The 13,430-nt window shown below is 51.3% G+C and overlaps 1 protein-coding gene across 1 annotated transcript; it reads right to left on the bottom strand.

The window, feature by feature from the left end:
• Window positions 1–751: 751 nt before the first annotated feature.
• Window positions 752–1,656, bottom strand: LOC133214014 (uncharacterized). The gene is made up of 4 exons (XM_061356665.1): window positions 1,438–1,656; window positions 1,096–1,294; window positions 889–1,051; window positions 752–836 (listed from the first exon to the last, which is right to left on the bottom strand). The coding sequence occupies exons 1-4, from the start codon at window positions 1,636–1,638 to the stop codon at window positions 752–754; spliced, it is 648 nt and encodes a 215-aa protein (XP_061212649.1). The 5' UTR covers window positions 1,639–1,656.
• Window positions 1,657–13,430: the final 11,774 nt, after the last annotated feature.

Here is a 13,430-nt window from a genome sequence, read left to right as displayed (position 1 = left end):
TAGCATGCCCTTCTCCTGTCCTGCTCCTCCAGAGGATTCAGGAACACCGGGGATGTTACTTCCACATGCGTGTCAAAATCTGTGTCTGCCTCCAGTGCCTCAGGAGCCCTGGTGCCGGCCACATGTGCCTTGGTCACTGAGTGCCAGGAGTACTCAGCCAAGGGAGAAGCTGCTGCATTTCCATTGTCTGCTCGTGGGGCAAGCTGGGCTGTTCCAACTTCTGTCCCAGGGATGTCCGTCAACGCAGCTTCCCCTTGTTCTTCATGTGCTCCCGGGAAAACAGTGGCTCCGCTGGGCTTTTGCTGAGGTATTGCACCCACAGGAGAGTCAGCTCTTGCAGGCGACATTGACATTTGACAGCTTTTCTTTGACGCCTCATGTTTCACTCGCTGCTGGCTGGTTTCCTGGAGCAAAGCTACACCTTGGCCTAGAGGCTTCTCTTTCCACATGGCTGTCACCTGCGGAACTGTGTCTACTTTGGTGCTCTGCACGGCAGGTGCCTGTCTCCATGCGTGTGTCGGTGCCTTCCGCTTGTCAAAGCCAGGGGAGGCTCGTGCCGGTGTCACAGGAGGGAGAGGTGCCTGGAAGTGAGCACCAGCGGCGTGAAGCTGCCGCAGTCTGGTAATTGCGCTGCTGTTGTTCATGACGGTGGCGCCGCCAGAAGCTGCAGAGGCTGCTGGTATCACAGGCGGCAGCCTGTAGCAGCGGGTGCCCGGCCTCCCTGGGCGAGGTGGTGGCTGCGGTGCCGTATTCACCAACAGTGGCAGACCGAGTGTCTGCTCCTGTCTCGACTCGCTGATGCGAGGCAGCACCGCTTGGTGCCGCAGCCTGCCCATCTGCAAGAGAAGCCGAGGAGAGAGGCTGTGTGACAGTGTCCCTTGTGCCCACGTCCCAGCTGGCTGAGCTCGGGCAGAAGGGCCCCCTGCCAGCTGCAGGGCAGGGCTCAGCCCCGCAGGCAGCTGCCGCCTGCTCCCAGAGCTGGCTGGGGAGAGGGCTGTCCCCCCGCAGCCCACGGCCACTGCCCAGAGCACCCCCAGCTTGACCGGGCCGCCTGCGGGGCACGGCACAGGGGGCTCAGCTTACTCTCTTCTGCACCTCCCGCCTTCCCCTCAGCAGCTGCCGGGCTCAGGAGGACGTTTGGCTCCGTCTCCCTGGGGCTCCCTACCTGTGCCTGCTGGGTGACCATAGGCCGAGACCTCTCTGAGTAGCGCAGCTGTGGCAGCGTGATCCCATGGTGGGATGATGCCTGGCTCGTGCTGCCCTGCGGCACTTCCTCGGGCTTCCTCTGGGCCACCTGCGGGCAGGAGGAGGAGGAAGAGGCGTGTGATGGAGGAGGCTTCCTTGGCACAGCAGCCCCCCGAGTGCTGGCAAGCCCGGGCCTGGCACCGAGGCAGCCCCGTCCCGCCACCGGCCTCTCCCTCCTGCCCCACCCCTCACCTGGCGCCTTCTCTGCTGGCTTGGCCTGCCCTCAGCGGGCTGGGAACGGGCGTTTGCCTCTTTACCCATGGGCATCTTCCACGTCCTGGGACGCTGAACTGCCGTAGGCTTCCAGGGAAATTGCTGCCTCCTGAGGGAGGCTGCTCCTCTGCACTGAGGTACTCCAGGGCTCTCCCTCCTTATGTACCCCACGGTCAACATGGTGTCACCCCCCGTCACAATGGCATCTGGGCACGTGAGCCCCCCCCACATCACAAAGTCCCGGCTGTCGCCATGGAGATGCCCAGCCCCGTGACTGTTCCCAACCGGTCCCAAACAGTGACTGGCATCTCCATAGTGACCACTGAGGCTTTGTCATGTTGGCACCATTGTGCCCAGTGGCCATGCCACACCATGGCTGCTCTGGGCAATCATAGAGTCAACTAGGTTGGAAAAGACCCACTCACCCACTCACGCACGCAGACACACACACACACACACACAGACACCCCACACACCCCCAGCACCAAAGGGAAGCAATACATATATATGTACCGTGCCAAAGTACAACCCTGTTTCGTTCTGTTGACTGAAATCAGCCTCATTGCATGTAACAGCACACTCCACCCAGCCTGCAGAAGGATAAATTCTTATGTTTCTCCATAAGATTTCCTTATAAATAGCTAGTTCCTCCAGCAATGTATGAGAACTTGAAGAGTGGCACATGAAACAGCAGAAAGTGGTAACTAAACTTCACTAAGGAAGTCTGCTCAGCTTGTAAAGGTCACACCACACCCCATTTTGCCTCATTTACTGTGATGTGGAAGAGCCAAACTGTATCCACTAGACAAAAATTAATACAAACTAGACTCTCTGCATGACAAATAAACGTCATTATGGATCAATCCCTTTATAAGTAATATACCGTTGAACTCTAATAACACTTTGCACAATTAAATCTAGACAGACAAAATCTAGTTTTAGTGAATATAAAGCTGTATTTCAGACGTACCTGTATGTAGATAGTTTTGAAAATTCTAATACATAAAATTGTGTCTGCATCTACATTAGAATTTGTCAGGATGCAAAGCTGGAGAAGAAAGATCATCTTTTGATCTTGAGCTTTGGGTTCTTTTGACTTGATGCAATAGCAGAAATAAGTGGAACCACTTATTCATGTGAATAAACTACACAGGATTCAGCTGTTCTTGTTTCCACTGCTAAGTATCATTTTCAGACAAACACAACCATGGTAGAGGTTGAAAAACTACCAGCAAGCAAGATATAGCTTAATAAAGATGTTAAGACTGCTCAGATGAAGAACTGAAGAACACCCTAGCTTAAAGATATACAAAGGTGTATGATCCTACAACAATGAAGTAAAATAATTTTCCCAGTGATTTTCAAAAAGGACTCATTGTAAAAGATGAAGATTATTTATTAATAATTTTCCTTGCAGGGAAGGTTGTAAAATTTGCGTCTACATTCCTATGTAGCACAATTAAACAGTGTTCTAACAAATCAATGGTGTGTTGTTCTTAGAGATTGCCTAAAAACTGTAGTGTTGCAAAATTACAGTTTGGAGTGGGGAAGCATCTGCCAAGTAAAACCACACCAGTACTTAGCAACTGTTTATTCTCTTGTTCCTGAAGCTGCAAAGGAAATTACCACCTGCTTGCAGGAACTGGCAATGACAAGTAAGAGAAAAATAAAGTAAATGTTACCTTACTCAATTGAAAGTAGGCATTTAGCAAACAGAACACAAGAACAGCAAGGAAGTTACTAAGGATGTTTGGTTTCTCTTAGCAGAACATACACTTAGAGGTGACAATGTTCCTGCTAGCTACTGAAATATGCTAGAACCGCTTTAAACAGCAATAGAGTATGTAATAGACGATATACAGGCAACAACTGAAATGGCTTCAGACTCTTGCTCTTTCACATCAACATGATTCCTTAAGTCTCAAGGTTTCAGAAAGTTACGGTTTTAGATTATAAGTACTGGTAATAGAAATAATTTACATGTGGGAATCGAAAAGCTGCAAACTTTGTTACACTGCCTTTGCCCTGTGCCGTTTTCACAGGCTCTAACCATGCTGGAAGTTCCCCTGTCTTCAACACTGCCAAAACTGATAAATCAGACTTCAAATAGGCTAAAATACTTGTATCTAGAAGTGCTATTTTCAGGCTCTGCACAAATTTAAGTGCATTTACTTTTAATGCTGGTAATTTCTGCTCGGACTTTAACTCAAGTATGCCAAATGTCGAAATGCCACAGAGGATTATTATTACTTTAGTTATATAGATCCATTTCTCATGTGCACAGAATAAAGGAGAGAGAAGACACCTTCCAGAGAGGGTAACAGCTCTTTCACATAGTGAAAGACTTGCCGACTGTAAAGTTGCCTTTTCAGCAAACTTCTTTCTGCATTCTGTGAAGATATAAATTTAGGATTTTCACATTTTCACAGACCAAATTTATGTAACCATGGGCTAAAATAGTGCCCTTTCTTTTAAACTATGTTTGCAAAAGGAATGAAAATATTTAAGTGAACTGTAAGGTAAAATACTGGGTAAAGGTGAAAATACAAAACTATAGTCACCCCTGCCCGTCAACAAAGCGATAAAACTAAAAAAAAACATACCAAACTCGTGGCATGGCAAACTGTGAAATGAACAATAGCACAGATGCACCCGCCAGGCGTTGGAGCAGCTCCAGAGAAGGGCAATAGAGCCGATGAAGGGTATGGAGCACAAGTGTGATGAAGAACGGCTGAGGGACCTGGGGGGATTTAGTCTGGAGAAGGCTCAAGGGGGAAATTATCGCTCTCTACAGCTACCTGAAAGGAGGCTGAAGCCAGGAGGTGCCTGGTCTCTTCTCCCAAGGAACAAGAGATAGAAGAAGAGCAACAAGCCTCAAGGTGCACCAAGGGAGGTATAGGCTGGAGATTATTAAGCATTTCTTCAGGTGTAGTCAGGCATTGAAACAGGCTGTCCAGGGCAACGATGGAGTCACCACCCCTGGAAGAGTTCACACGCCAAGTAGAAGAGGCCCTCGGTGACATGGGTTAGCGGTGGCACTGGCAGTGCTGGGAAGGGGTTGGATTTGATGATCTGAAAGGTCTTTTCCAACCTAGTTGACTCTATGATTGCCCAGAGCAGCCATGGTGTGGCATGGCCACTGGGCACAATGGTGCCAACATGACAAAGCCTCAGTGGTCGCTATGGAGATGCCAGTCACTGTTTGGGACCGGTTGGGAACAGTCACGGGGCTGGGCATCTCCATGGCGACAGCCGGGACTTTGTGATGTGGGGGGGGCTCACGTGCCCAGATGCCATTGTGACGGGGGATGACACCATGTTGACCGTGGGGTACATAAGGAGGGAGAGCCCTGGAGTACCTCAGTGCAGAGGAGCAGCCTCCCTCAGGAGGCAGCAATTTCCCTGGAAGCCTACGGCAGTTCAGCGTCCCAGGACGTGGAAGATGCCCATGGGTAAAGAGGCAAACGCCCGTTCCCAGCCCGCTGAGGGCAGGCCAAGCCAGCAGAGAAGGCGCCAGGTGAGGGGTGGGGCAGGAGGGAGAGGCCGGTGGCGGGACGGGGCTGCCTCGGTGCCAGGCCCGGGCTTGCCAGCACTCGGGGGGCTGCTGTGCCAAGGAAGCCTCCTCCATCACACGCCTCTTCCTCCTCCTCCTGCCCGCAGGTGGCCCAGAGGAAGCCCGAGGAAGTGCCGCAGGGCAGCACGAGCCAGGCATCATCCCACCATGGGATCACGCTGCCACAGCTGTGCTACTCAGAGAGGACTCGGCCTATGGTCACCCAGCAGGCACAGGTAGGGAGCCCCAGGGAGACGGAGCCAAACGTCCTCCTGAGCCCGGCAGCTGCTGAGGGGAAGGCGGGAGGTGCAGAAGAGAGTAAGCTGAGCCCCCTGTGCCGTGCCCCGCAGGCGGCCCGGTCAAGCTGGGGGTGCTCTGGGCAGTGGCCGTGGGCTGCGGGGGGACAGCCCTCTCCCCAGCCAGCTCTGGGAGCAGGCGGCAGCTGCCTGCGGGGCTGAGCCCTGCCCTGCAGCTGGCAGGGGGCCCTTCTGTCCGAGCTCAGCCAGCTGGGACGTGGGCACAAGGGACACTGTCACACAGCCTCTCTCCTTGGCTTCTCTTGCAGATGGGCAGGCTGCGGCACCAAGCGGTGCTGCCTCGCATGAGCGAGTCGAGACAGGAGCAGACACTTGGTGTGCCACTGTTGGTGAATACGGCACCGCAGCCACCACCTCGCCCAGGGAGGCCGGGCACCCGCTGCTACAGGCTGCCGCCTGTGATACCAGCAGCCTCTGCAGCTTCTGGCGGCGCCACCGTCATGAACATCAGCAGTGCAGGCACCAGACGGCGGCAGCTTCACACGGCTGCTGCTCAGCACCAGGCACCTCTCCCTCCTGTGACACCGGCACGAGCCTCCCCTGGCTTTGACAAGCGGAAGGCACCGACTCATGCATGGAGACAGGCACCTGCCGTACAGAGCACCAAAGCAAACAGAGTTCCGCAGGTGACAGCCATGGGGAAAGAGAAGCCTCTAGGCCAAGGTGTAGCTTTGCTCCAGGAAACCAGCCAGCAGCGAGTGAAACATCTGGTGGCAAACAAAACCCGTCAAGTGTCAATTTTGCCTGCAAGAGCTGACCCTCCTGTGGGTGCAATATCTCAGCAAAAGCACAGCGGAGCCACTGTTTTCCCAGAAGCACATGAAGAACAAGGGGAAGCTGCATTGGCGGACACCCCTGGGACAGAAGTGGGAACAGCCCCCCTTGCCCCAGGAGCAGACAATGGAAATGCAGCAGCTTCTCCCTTGGCTGAGTATTCCCAGCACTCAGTGACCGAGGCACATGTGGCCGGCACGAGGGCTCCTGAGGCACTGGAGGCAGACGGAGATTTTGACGTGCATGTGGAAGTGACATCCCCAGTGCTCCTGAATCCTCTGGAGGAGCAGGACACGAGAAGCCCAAGCTGCACCAGGCACGGGGTGCTCAAGGAACGCCGACCCACGCCCCACTGGCTAACGTACTTCCCTGTGAAGAGGAAGCTCCTCCAGCAGAAAAGAGACAAGCAGCCTTCCCATCTGACTGGGGGATTGTTTCGTCAAGTCATATGCAGGCTGGTGAGTGTCAAAGACAGGATGTGACAGCAGAGGGGGATGGGCCTCCCTTGGCTTGGGGAAATCTGCTGCGTAGCTGAGCTGCAGCACGCTCATCCACTGCATCCTGCTTGTGTGATTACAGGAGAAACTGGGGGTCTCACTCGAGGAGGACAAGGAGGAGGATGAGAAAGAGGAGTGCAAAGATGCCAGTGACAACAGGCATCAGGAAGAGGCCACAGGAGTAGACGTCAGCCCAGCTGCTGGGAAAGAAGAGCACCGCGCACCTCTCACTGCAGTAGCGCAAGAAGAGGAGGCACCAGCACCAGTGCCCCCTGATTTTGACGAGCAGGAGGCAGACGGAGAAGCACAGAGAAAGGCATTTTCCCTGCTCCGCCCCACAGCCACCGAGCTGGTTCTCCAGGAAACAGCCAGGCGCGTAGTCAGCGGTGTCTTGCACAGGGCTATAGCTGTCTTCCAGGAAATGAATGAACAGCCCCAGGAACAGGGGGACATTGACCAAAGCCATGTGAATGTGACAGTGCCAGCAATGAGACCTGCAACAGTTCAGGGCACTGAGTCTTCCGTGGCATCACAGCTTCAGGCAGAGCCCAGCAATGAAAATCTCCTAAGAGTGGCATGTGAGGGTGAAGAAGACGTGGCAACTCCCATGTCTGGGGACCAACAACAAGGGGCCAGCAAAGCCACTGTCTCCCCGGCAGCAGGCGAGAGGAAAGTCACAACTTCACTGGCAGAAATCCCTGGGGCAGAGGCTGTGACACCAAACCTTGCCCCAGGAACAGACAAAGGAGATGCAACCGCTTCTCCCTTGGCTCTGGTCTCAAAGCACCTAGTGACCGAGGTGCATGTGATCAGCACCTCCGACCCTGAGGCACAGGTGACAGGTGCCCCCCTGGCGCTGCCTGTGGCAGGGAGATTTGTGGTGCTCTCCACAACAAAGCTCCTCAACGAGCAGGTGAGTGCCAAGGACAGAATGGGACAGCAGGGGGGGGATGAGACTCCCTCGGCTTGGAGACAGCTGCTGCGCTGCTGAGCTGCAGCACGCTCATCTGCTGCATCCCGCTTGTCTGATTACAGGAGAAACTGGGGGTCTCGCTCGAGGAGGACAAGGAGGAGGATGAGAAAGAGGAGTGCAAAGATGCCAGCGACAAAAGGCATCAGGAAGAGGCCGCAAGAGTAGGCGTCAGCCCAGCTGCTGAGAAAGAAGAGCACCACGAACCTCTCACTGCAGTAGCGCAAGAAGAGGAGGCACCAGCACCAGTGCCCCCTGATTTTGACGAGCAGGAGGCAGAAGCAGAGGCACAGAGAAAGGCATTTTCCCTGCTCAGCCCCACAGACGCTAAGCTGGATCCCCAGGAAACAGGCAGGCACGTAGTCAGAGGTGTCTTGCACAGGGCGACGGCTGTCTTCCAGAAAATGAATGAGCAGCCCCAGGAACAGGGGGACATTGACCAAAGCTGTGTGGATGTGACAATGCCAGCAATGAGGCCTGCAGCCGTTCAGGGCACTGAGTCTCCAGTGCCTGCACAGCTTCAGGCAAAGCCCAGCAAAAAAACCCTCCTAACAGTGGCATATGAGGGCGAAGAAATGGCATCTCCCATGTTGAGAGACCAACAAAGAGGCGCAAGAGCAAAGCTGCTATCTTCCCGGCAGCAGGCGAGGAAAAAGTCACAGCTTCCCTGACAGAGATCCCTGGGGCAGAGGCTGTGACACCCCACCTTGCGCCAGGAACAGACAAAGGAGATGCCACCGCTTCTCCCTTGGCTCAGGTCTCACAGCACCCAGAGACCGAAGCGCATGTGACCGGCACCACCGACCCTCAGGTGCAGGAGGCAGGTGCCTCCCTGCCGCTGCTTGTGGCAGGGAGATTCCTGGTGCTCCCCATAACAGAGCTCAAGGAGCAGGTGAGTGCCAAGGACAGGATGGGACAGCACAGGGGGATGAGCCTCCCTCTGCCTGGGGACAGCTGCTGCGCTGCTTGGGGCTGACCTGCTCATCCCCTGCATCCCGCTTGTGATTACAGGAGGAACTGGGGTTTTGAAAGGAGGAGGTAAAGAAGGAGGAGACCAGGAGAGAGGAATGGGAAAAGGACACAGATGAAGAGCTGTCCCAGCTGAATGATCTGAAGCTGGTCACCAACTGCAACATCTGGCTCAAAGCCTTGGTCCGGGAAGTGGACGTTCCAACCGTACAGGACATTAATGTCAACCCTTGGGTGCCAAAGCTCTTCCAAGCCACCCTCACGCCTTCTCAGGAGGGGTCCACCTGCCCCAGCAGCGTGGACACGGATGTGGCAGGAGAGGCAGCTGGAGACCTGCAAAGTGGCTCTCCTGCCCCCTCTGGTTCCACTGGCACCGAGCCGGCAGCTCTGGCCCTGCCTGGAGCTGCTGAGGAAGAGCAGCACCGCGCACCTCACGCTGCTGTGGCACAAGAAGAGGAGGAAGCAGCGGCATCGTCTTCCCATGTCTTTGATGAGCAGGAGTCAGAAGCAGAGGCACAGAGAAAGGCATTTGACCTGCTCAGCCCCACTGCCGCTGAGCTGGTTTTCCGGGAAACAGCCAGGCGCGTCGTGAGCGATGTCCTGCACAAGGCTTTGGCTGTCTTCCAGGAAATGGATGAGCAGCCTCTGGAACAGGAGGACATGGCACAAAGCCATGTGAATGTGACAACGGCATCAATAAGGCCTGCAGAGCTTCAGGACATAGAGAGCTCTGTGGCTGCAGAGCCGCTGGCAGAAGCCAGCATGGATGAGCAGCGGACACTAATACAGGCCCAGACAGAGGCACCTGCCCCGCAGCAGGTCACAGCTGTTGGCACAGCTGTGCAGGCTGCAGTCTGTCAGCAAGTCAGGAGAGCACCTAAGAAGCAACACGGAAAGGCCATCACAGATGTTGCCTCCCCACCATTACAGAAGGATAAACTGGCAGGGTCACCTGCCAGTGTTCAGGACACCAAGGAGCCAGGTACGTCCCTGAACCAAGTGGCACCCAGGCAAGGCCGGCAGCAGCCTGTGCACAAGTTCGGCCGTGCCCCAGCCTCCCCTCTCTGCGTGAGCGCTGAAAGCCTTCGTTGGAAAGCCGAAGGCCTTGGTGGCGGGTGGCAGCAGGAGCTTGCCCGCTGGTCGCCCAGCCCCACACCTACAGCCTTACTTTCCCTGCAGGCATCGCCGCTCTCCTGGACGCAGAGGCAACCCAACAGCGACGACCATCTCGCCTCAGAAGGGCGCTGAAGGCTCTGCGCAGGGCTTTCCGCTGCTCCTGCATCAGCCCCAAAGTGGAGGAGTAGTGCTCCACTGGCAGCTCCAGGCCAGAGGGAGCTGTGCTGAGGACATCGTGCTGCTGCCTGCGCTCGCTGCGGACACTTTCTCGGGCCAATAAACGAGATCCCTTTCCCCCCGGCGCTCGCCTCTGCCTGCACTTTTCCCTCCAATTTCACTCCAGTTGAATCAATATAGATTCTTCAGTCAAAGGCTGTTCCCAAAAGTCTTCTCTTCTTGCCCAAAGACTTTGTTTCAAGAACTGAGGTGAAACTTGTGTATTGAGTAAGTAACTATGTACAAATGGAATTTCTGGGGGGGGCTAAGATGGTGGGTAAGCTTGTGACAGGCATGTGATATGTGTGTGTGTGTGTGTGTGTGTGTGTGTGTGTGTGTGTGAGTGTGTGAGTGGGTGTGTGTGGGTGTGTGTGTGTCTCATCCTCGAGAAGTTTCCAGAGATTTCGAGAAACGCCCATTACCAGCCTTATCACAGCCTCCCTCCCTTATATGGTACATATAACAAGATACAACTTCAAACTACCTGACCCCCCCCTTAAAGCGGCAACGTCGGGGAAAGTCCGCGGCCGCTCTTAAAGGGGCCGCGCCTCAGCGTCTTTTTTCCCGCCCCTCTCTTTCCCCTCTCATAATCTTGTGTAATAATACAACTGACTTCCCTTTATAACTCACAAAGTACAATAGTTACAAAAAAGGAACGTTTCTAGTTACAGAGAGTTTCTTAGAGTGTAGCAAGCAATATTTTCCTTTAAACCTTTTGATGAACAAACCCACACATTACACCCTGGCTTTGACAAGCGGAAGGCACCGACACACGCATGGAGACAGGCACCTGCCGTGCAGAGCACCAAAGTAGACACAGTTCCGCAGGTGACAGCCATGTGGAAAGAGAAGAAGCCTCTAGGCCAAGGTGTAGCTTTGCTCCAGGAAACCAGCCAGCAGTGAGTGAAACATGAGGCGTCAAAGAAAAGCTGTCAAATGTCAATGTCGCCTGCAAGAGCTGACTCTCCTGTGGGTGCAATACCTCAGCAAAAGCCCAGCGGAGCCACTGTTTTCCCAGGAGCACATGAAGAACAAGGGGAAGCTGCGTTGACGGACATCCCTGGGACAGAAGTTGGAACAGCCCAGCTTGCCCCACGAGCAGACAATGGAAATGCAGCAGCTTCTCCCTTGGCTGAGTACTCCCGGCACTTGGTGACCAAGGCACATTTGGCCGGCACCAGGGCTCCTGAGGCATTGGAGGCAGATGCAAATTTTGACATGCATGTGGAAGTGACATCCCCGGTGTTCCTGAATCCTCTGGAGGAGCAGGACAGGAGAAGCCCAAGCTGCACCAGGCGCAGCCAGTTACCTTATTGCCTTTCAGCTTAAGCTCTACTGTCAACAAAACACTAACTGCAAGAGATGCTCATCTCTACTTTTTCCATAACTTCTGCTCCAACTTCGCTGTCAGGTATCTGAGAAGTCTTAAGGCCTCTTCCACCTGTAACAAAACTGTGGGCTAAGAGTAGCTTTTCTTATCATAAAAATCTCTATTGCCCTCTATTCCAAAGAACAGCTGGCATGTTTTCATGACACTGAGTATGAAGACCAAACACATATCTAATGATGTAGTGTAGTCCTCCCTTAAAACTTAATTAGGCAGCTTTTCAGACCATTCTATGGTTAGATTAAATTATTTTTTGCTTATTTCTAGCATTTCTGAGAAGGACTTTTATTTACCCCGCAGATATTTGTACTTACAGGCTAAGAAACAATACTTAAGGTGAAGAATAATTGGTAATACTGGCAGTAAAGCAAAACTAGCATTGGTACTGGGAGTAGGAAGCTGTGTAAGGTCTAAATGAAGGGTGTAGTAACATGAAGGTCTATACAAATAGTAGTTCTTTGTTACCCAAATAAGCACGACTGTGCCTTAGCTTACTGCATTGCATAAAGTGTTGGTGTTCTTCCTCCCTCCCTTTAACACACAAAAATTTATCTAAATGAGATATTTCCAAGTCCATTTTTCCTGCAAGTAATAGTTCATACTTTCAAAATAAATTGTTGTTCATGTTCTGATCATCACTATTTCCGACCCAGTATGGAAACAACATTGTCTCCAAAAAACAGTAAAGAAGGATGGCCAAGTAGTGTTTGTAGATGTGCTCACATCACTCAGTGCACACATCTGAAGCAGGAAGTCACTTGTCCTGAAGTCTACAGGAGCTGTTCTGTGGGTCATGGTGACACCTAGGAGAAAGCTGCAAAAGACTCAAACAGCTACTGTGCAAAGATCAGTTTTAAATTAACAAAACTTAAAATTTGGTCCAGGTTACCTGGCTGTAATAAATAAAGAATGGTTATTACATTTTTTTTGGGGGGTGGGGGGTGGGGAACCCCAAACAACAAAACCCAAAACCAAGCAAAGAAGCCACTCAGCTCTATGTTGATATCTTGTTTGTCATAGGATACAAAATATTTTATAGTGTCTGTTAACAATGAAGGGTATATACGCCTTCAGTTCAAAACTGCTGTGATAATTAAGGTATGTTCAGATTTTGGACTAAAGCCTGTATCTAAATTTCTGCTTGCTGATGTATTAGAAATGAGGCTCCTTTGACATCTTGATTAATGATTAAAATATATGGAGTACTCCAGTGTACATTTAGATTAACACTGTAGAAATAACTGATAGTATATTGCTTTATCTTTGAAAGTACTCCTAAGAAAAGGTAACATTTCATCTAAGTAGACACGCATGATGAAAATATACTGTGTCTGCTAATGGGGACAATAGGGAAGTAGAAATCAAGACACCTGACAATTAAGACAGCATTTAAGTCAGATATATGTGGAAAATTCCTGACAACAGAAGAAAATGCAGAGAAAGTATGAGATGGTGTATCATAAAACATGACCTGAAAATTCAATATATCCAAGAAGAAAACATATATAAACCCAGCCACAAACAAGTGAAATGGTTATTACTGCAGTGAAGCCACAAAACCCTCTGAAGTAATATATACATGTGCTTATTAGAAAAATAAAGTCAGAAGTTACCCATTTTTAAATCTTACATAGGATGCTAAAACCAGTTTTAACCATTTCACAACAAACCAATCAGTTCCAGTTTTGGCTTTTATATATTTGTTATTATGATCATACAGGCATCAATGTAACATCTGATTTGTATACTTCTATTTTATCTCAAATATTTTTAGATACTATCATCTAGAAGCAACATCTTTCCAAATTTCTTTAATAACATCCTTCCCAGTAATAAACCATTTATTGGTGCCTTCTCTAACACAGCTTATATTCCAAAAAAAAAAAAAAAAAAAGAAGAAAAAACCCAACAAATTAACTCCTCCTACCAAAAAAAAAAGCCAAGAAGAAACAGAATTGGGTTGACCCTTGATGTGAAAGACAGTATTTACTAGTTATTTTGCTAGTTTGAATTCAGAGAGGAAAACTGCATTTTTAGTGTTTTATCAATGGCCAAAAGGTAATGTTTTAGTTACAAAAGAACATACAGAACCTGTCTGAAATTGCATGTGCCTCTGCACATGAATTTTTTCTTGCTGCTCTTTCCAGGAATATAAGTGTCTCCTGATAAGAGA

This window comes from Neopsephotus bourkii, unplaced genomic scaffold (genome assembly GCF_033783945.1).
Source record: "Neopsephotus bourkii isolate Nb327-2 ecotype Australia unplaced genomic scaffold, CSIRO-AGI_Nbou_v1 NB_867, whole genome shotgun sequence".
Lineage (NCBI taxonomy): Eukaryota > Metazoa > Chordata > Aves > Psittaciformes > Psittacidae > Neopsephotus > Neopsephotus bourkii.
The sequence above is the reverse complement of the archived record's forward strand: the minus strand, read 5'-3'. Positions and strand labels throughout refer to the sequence as shown.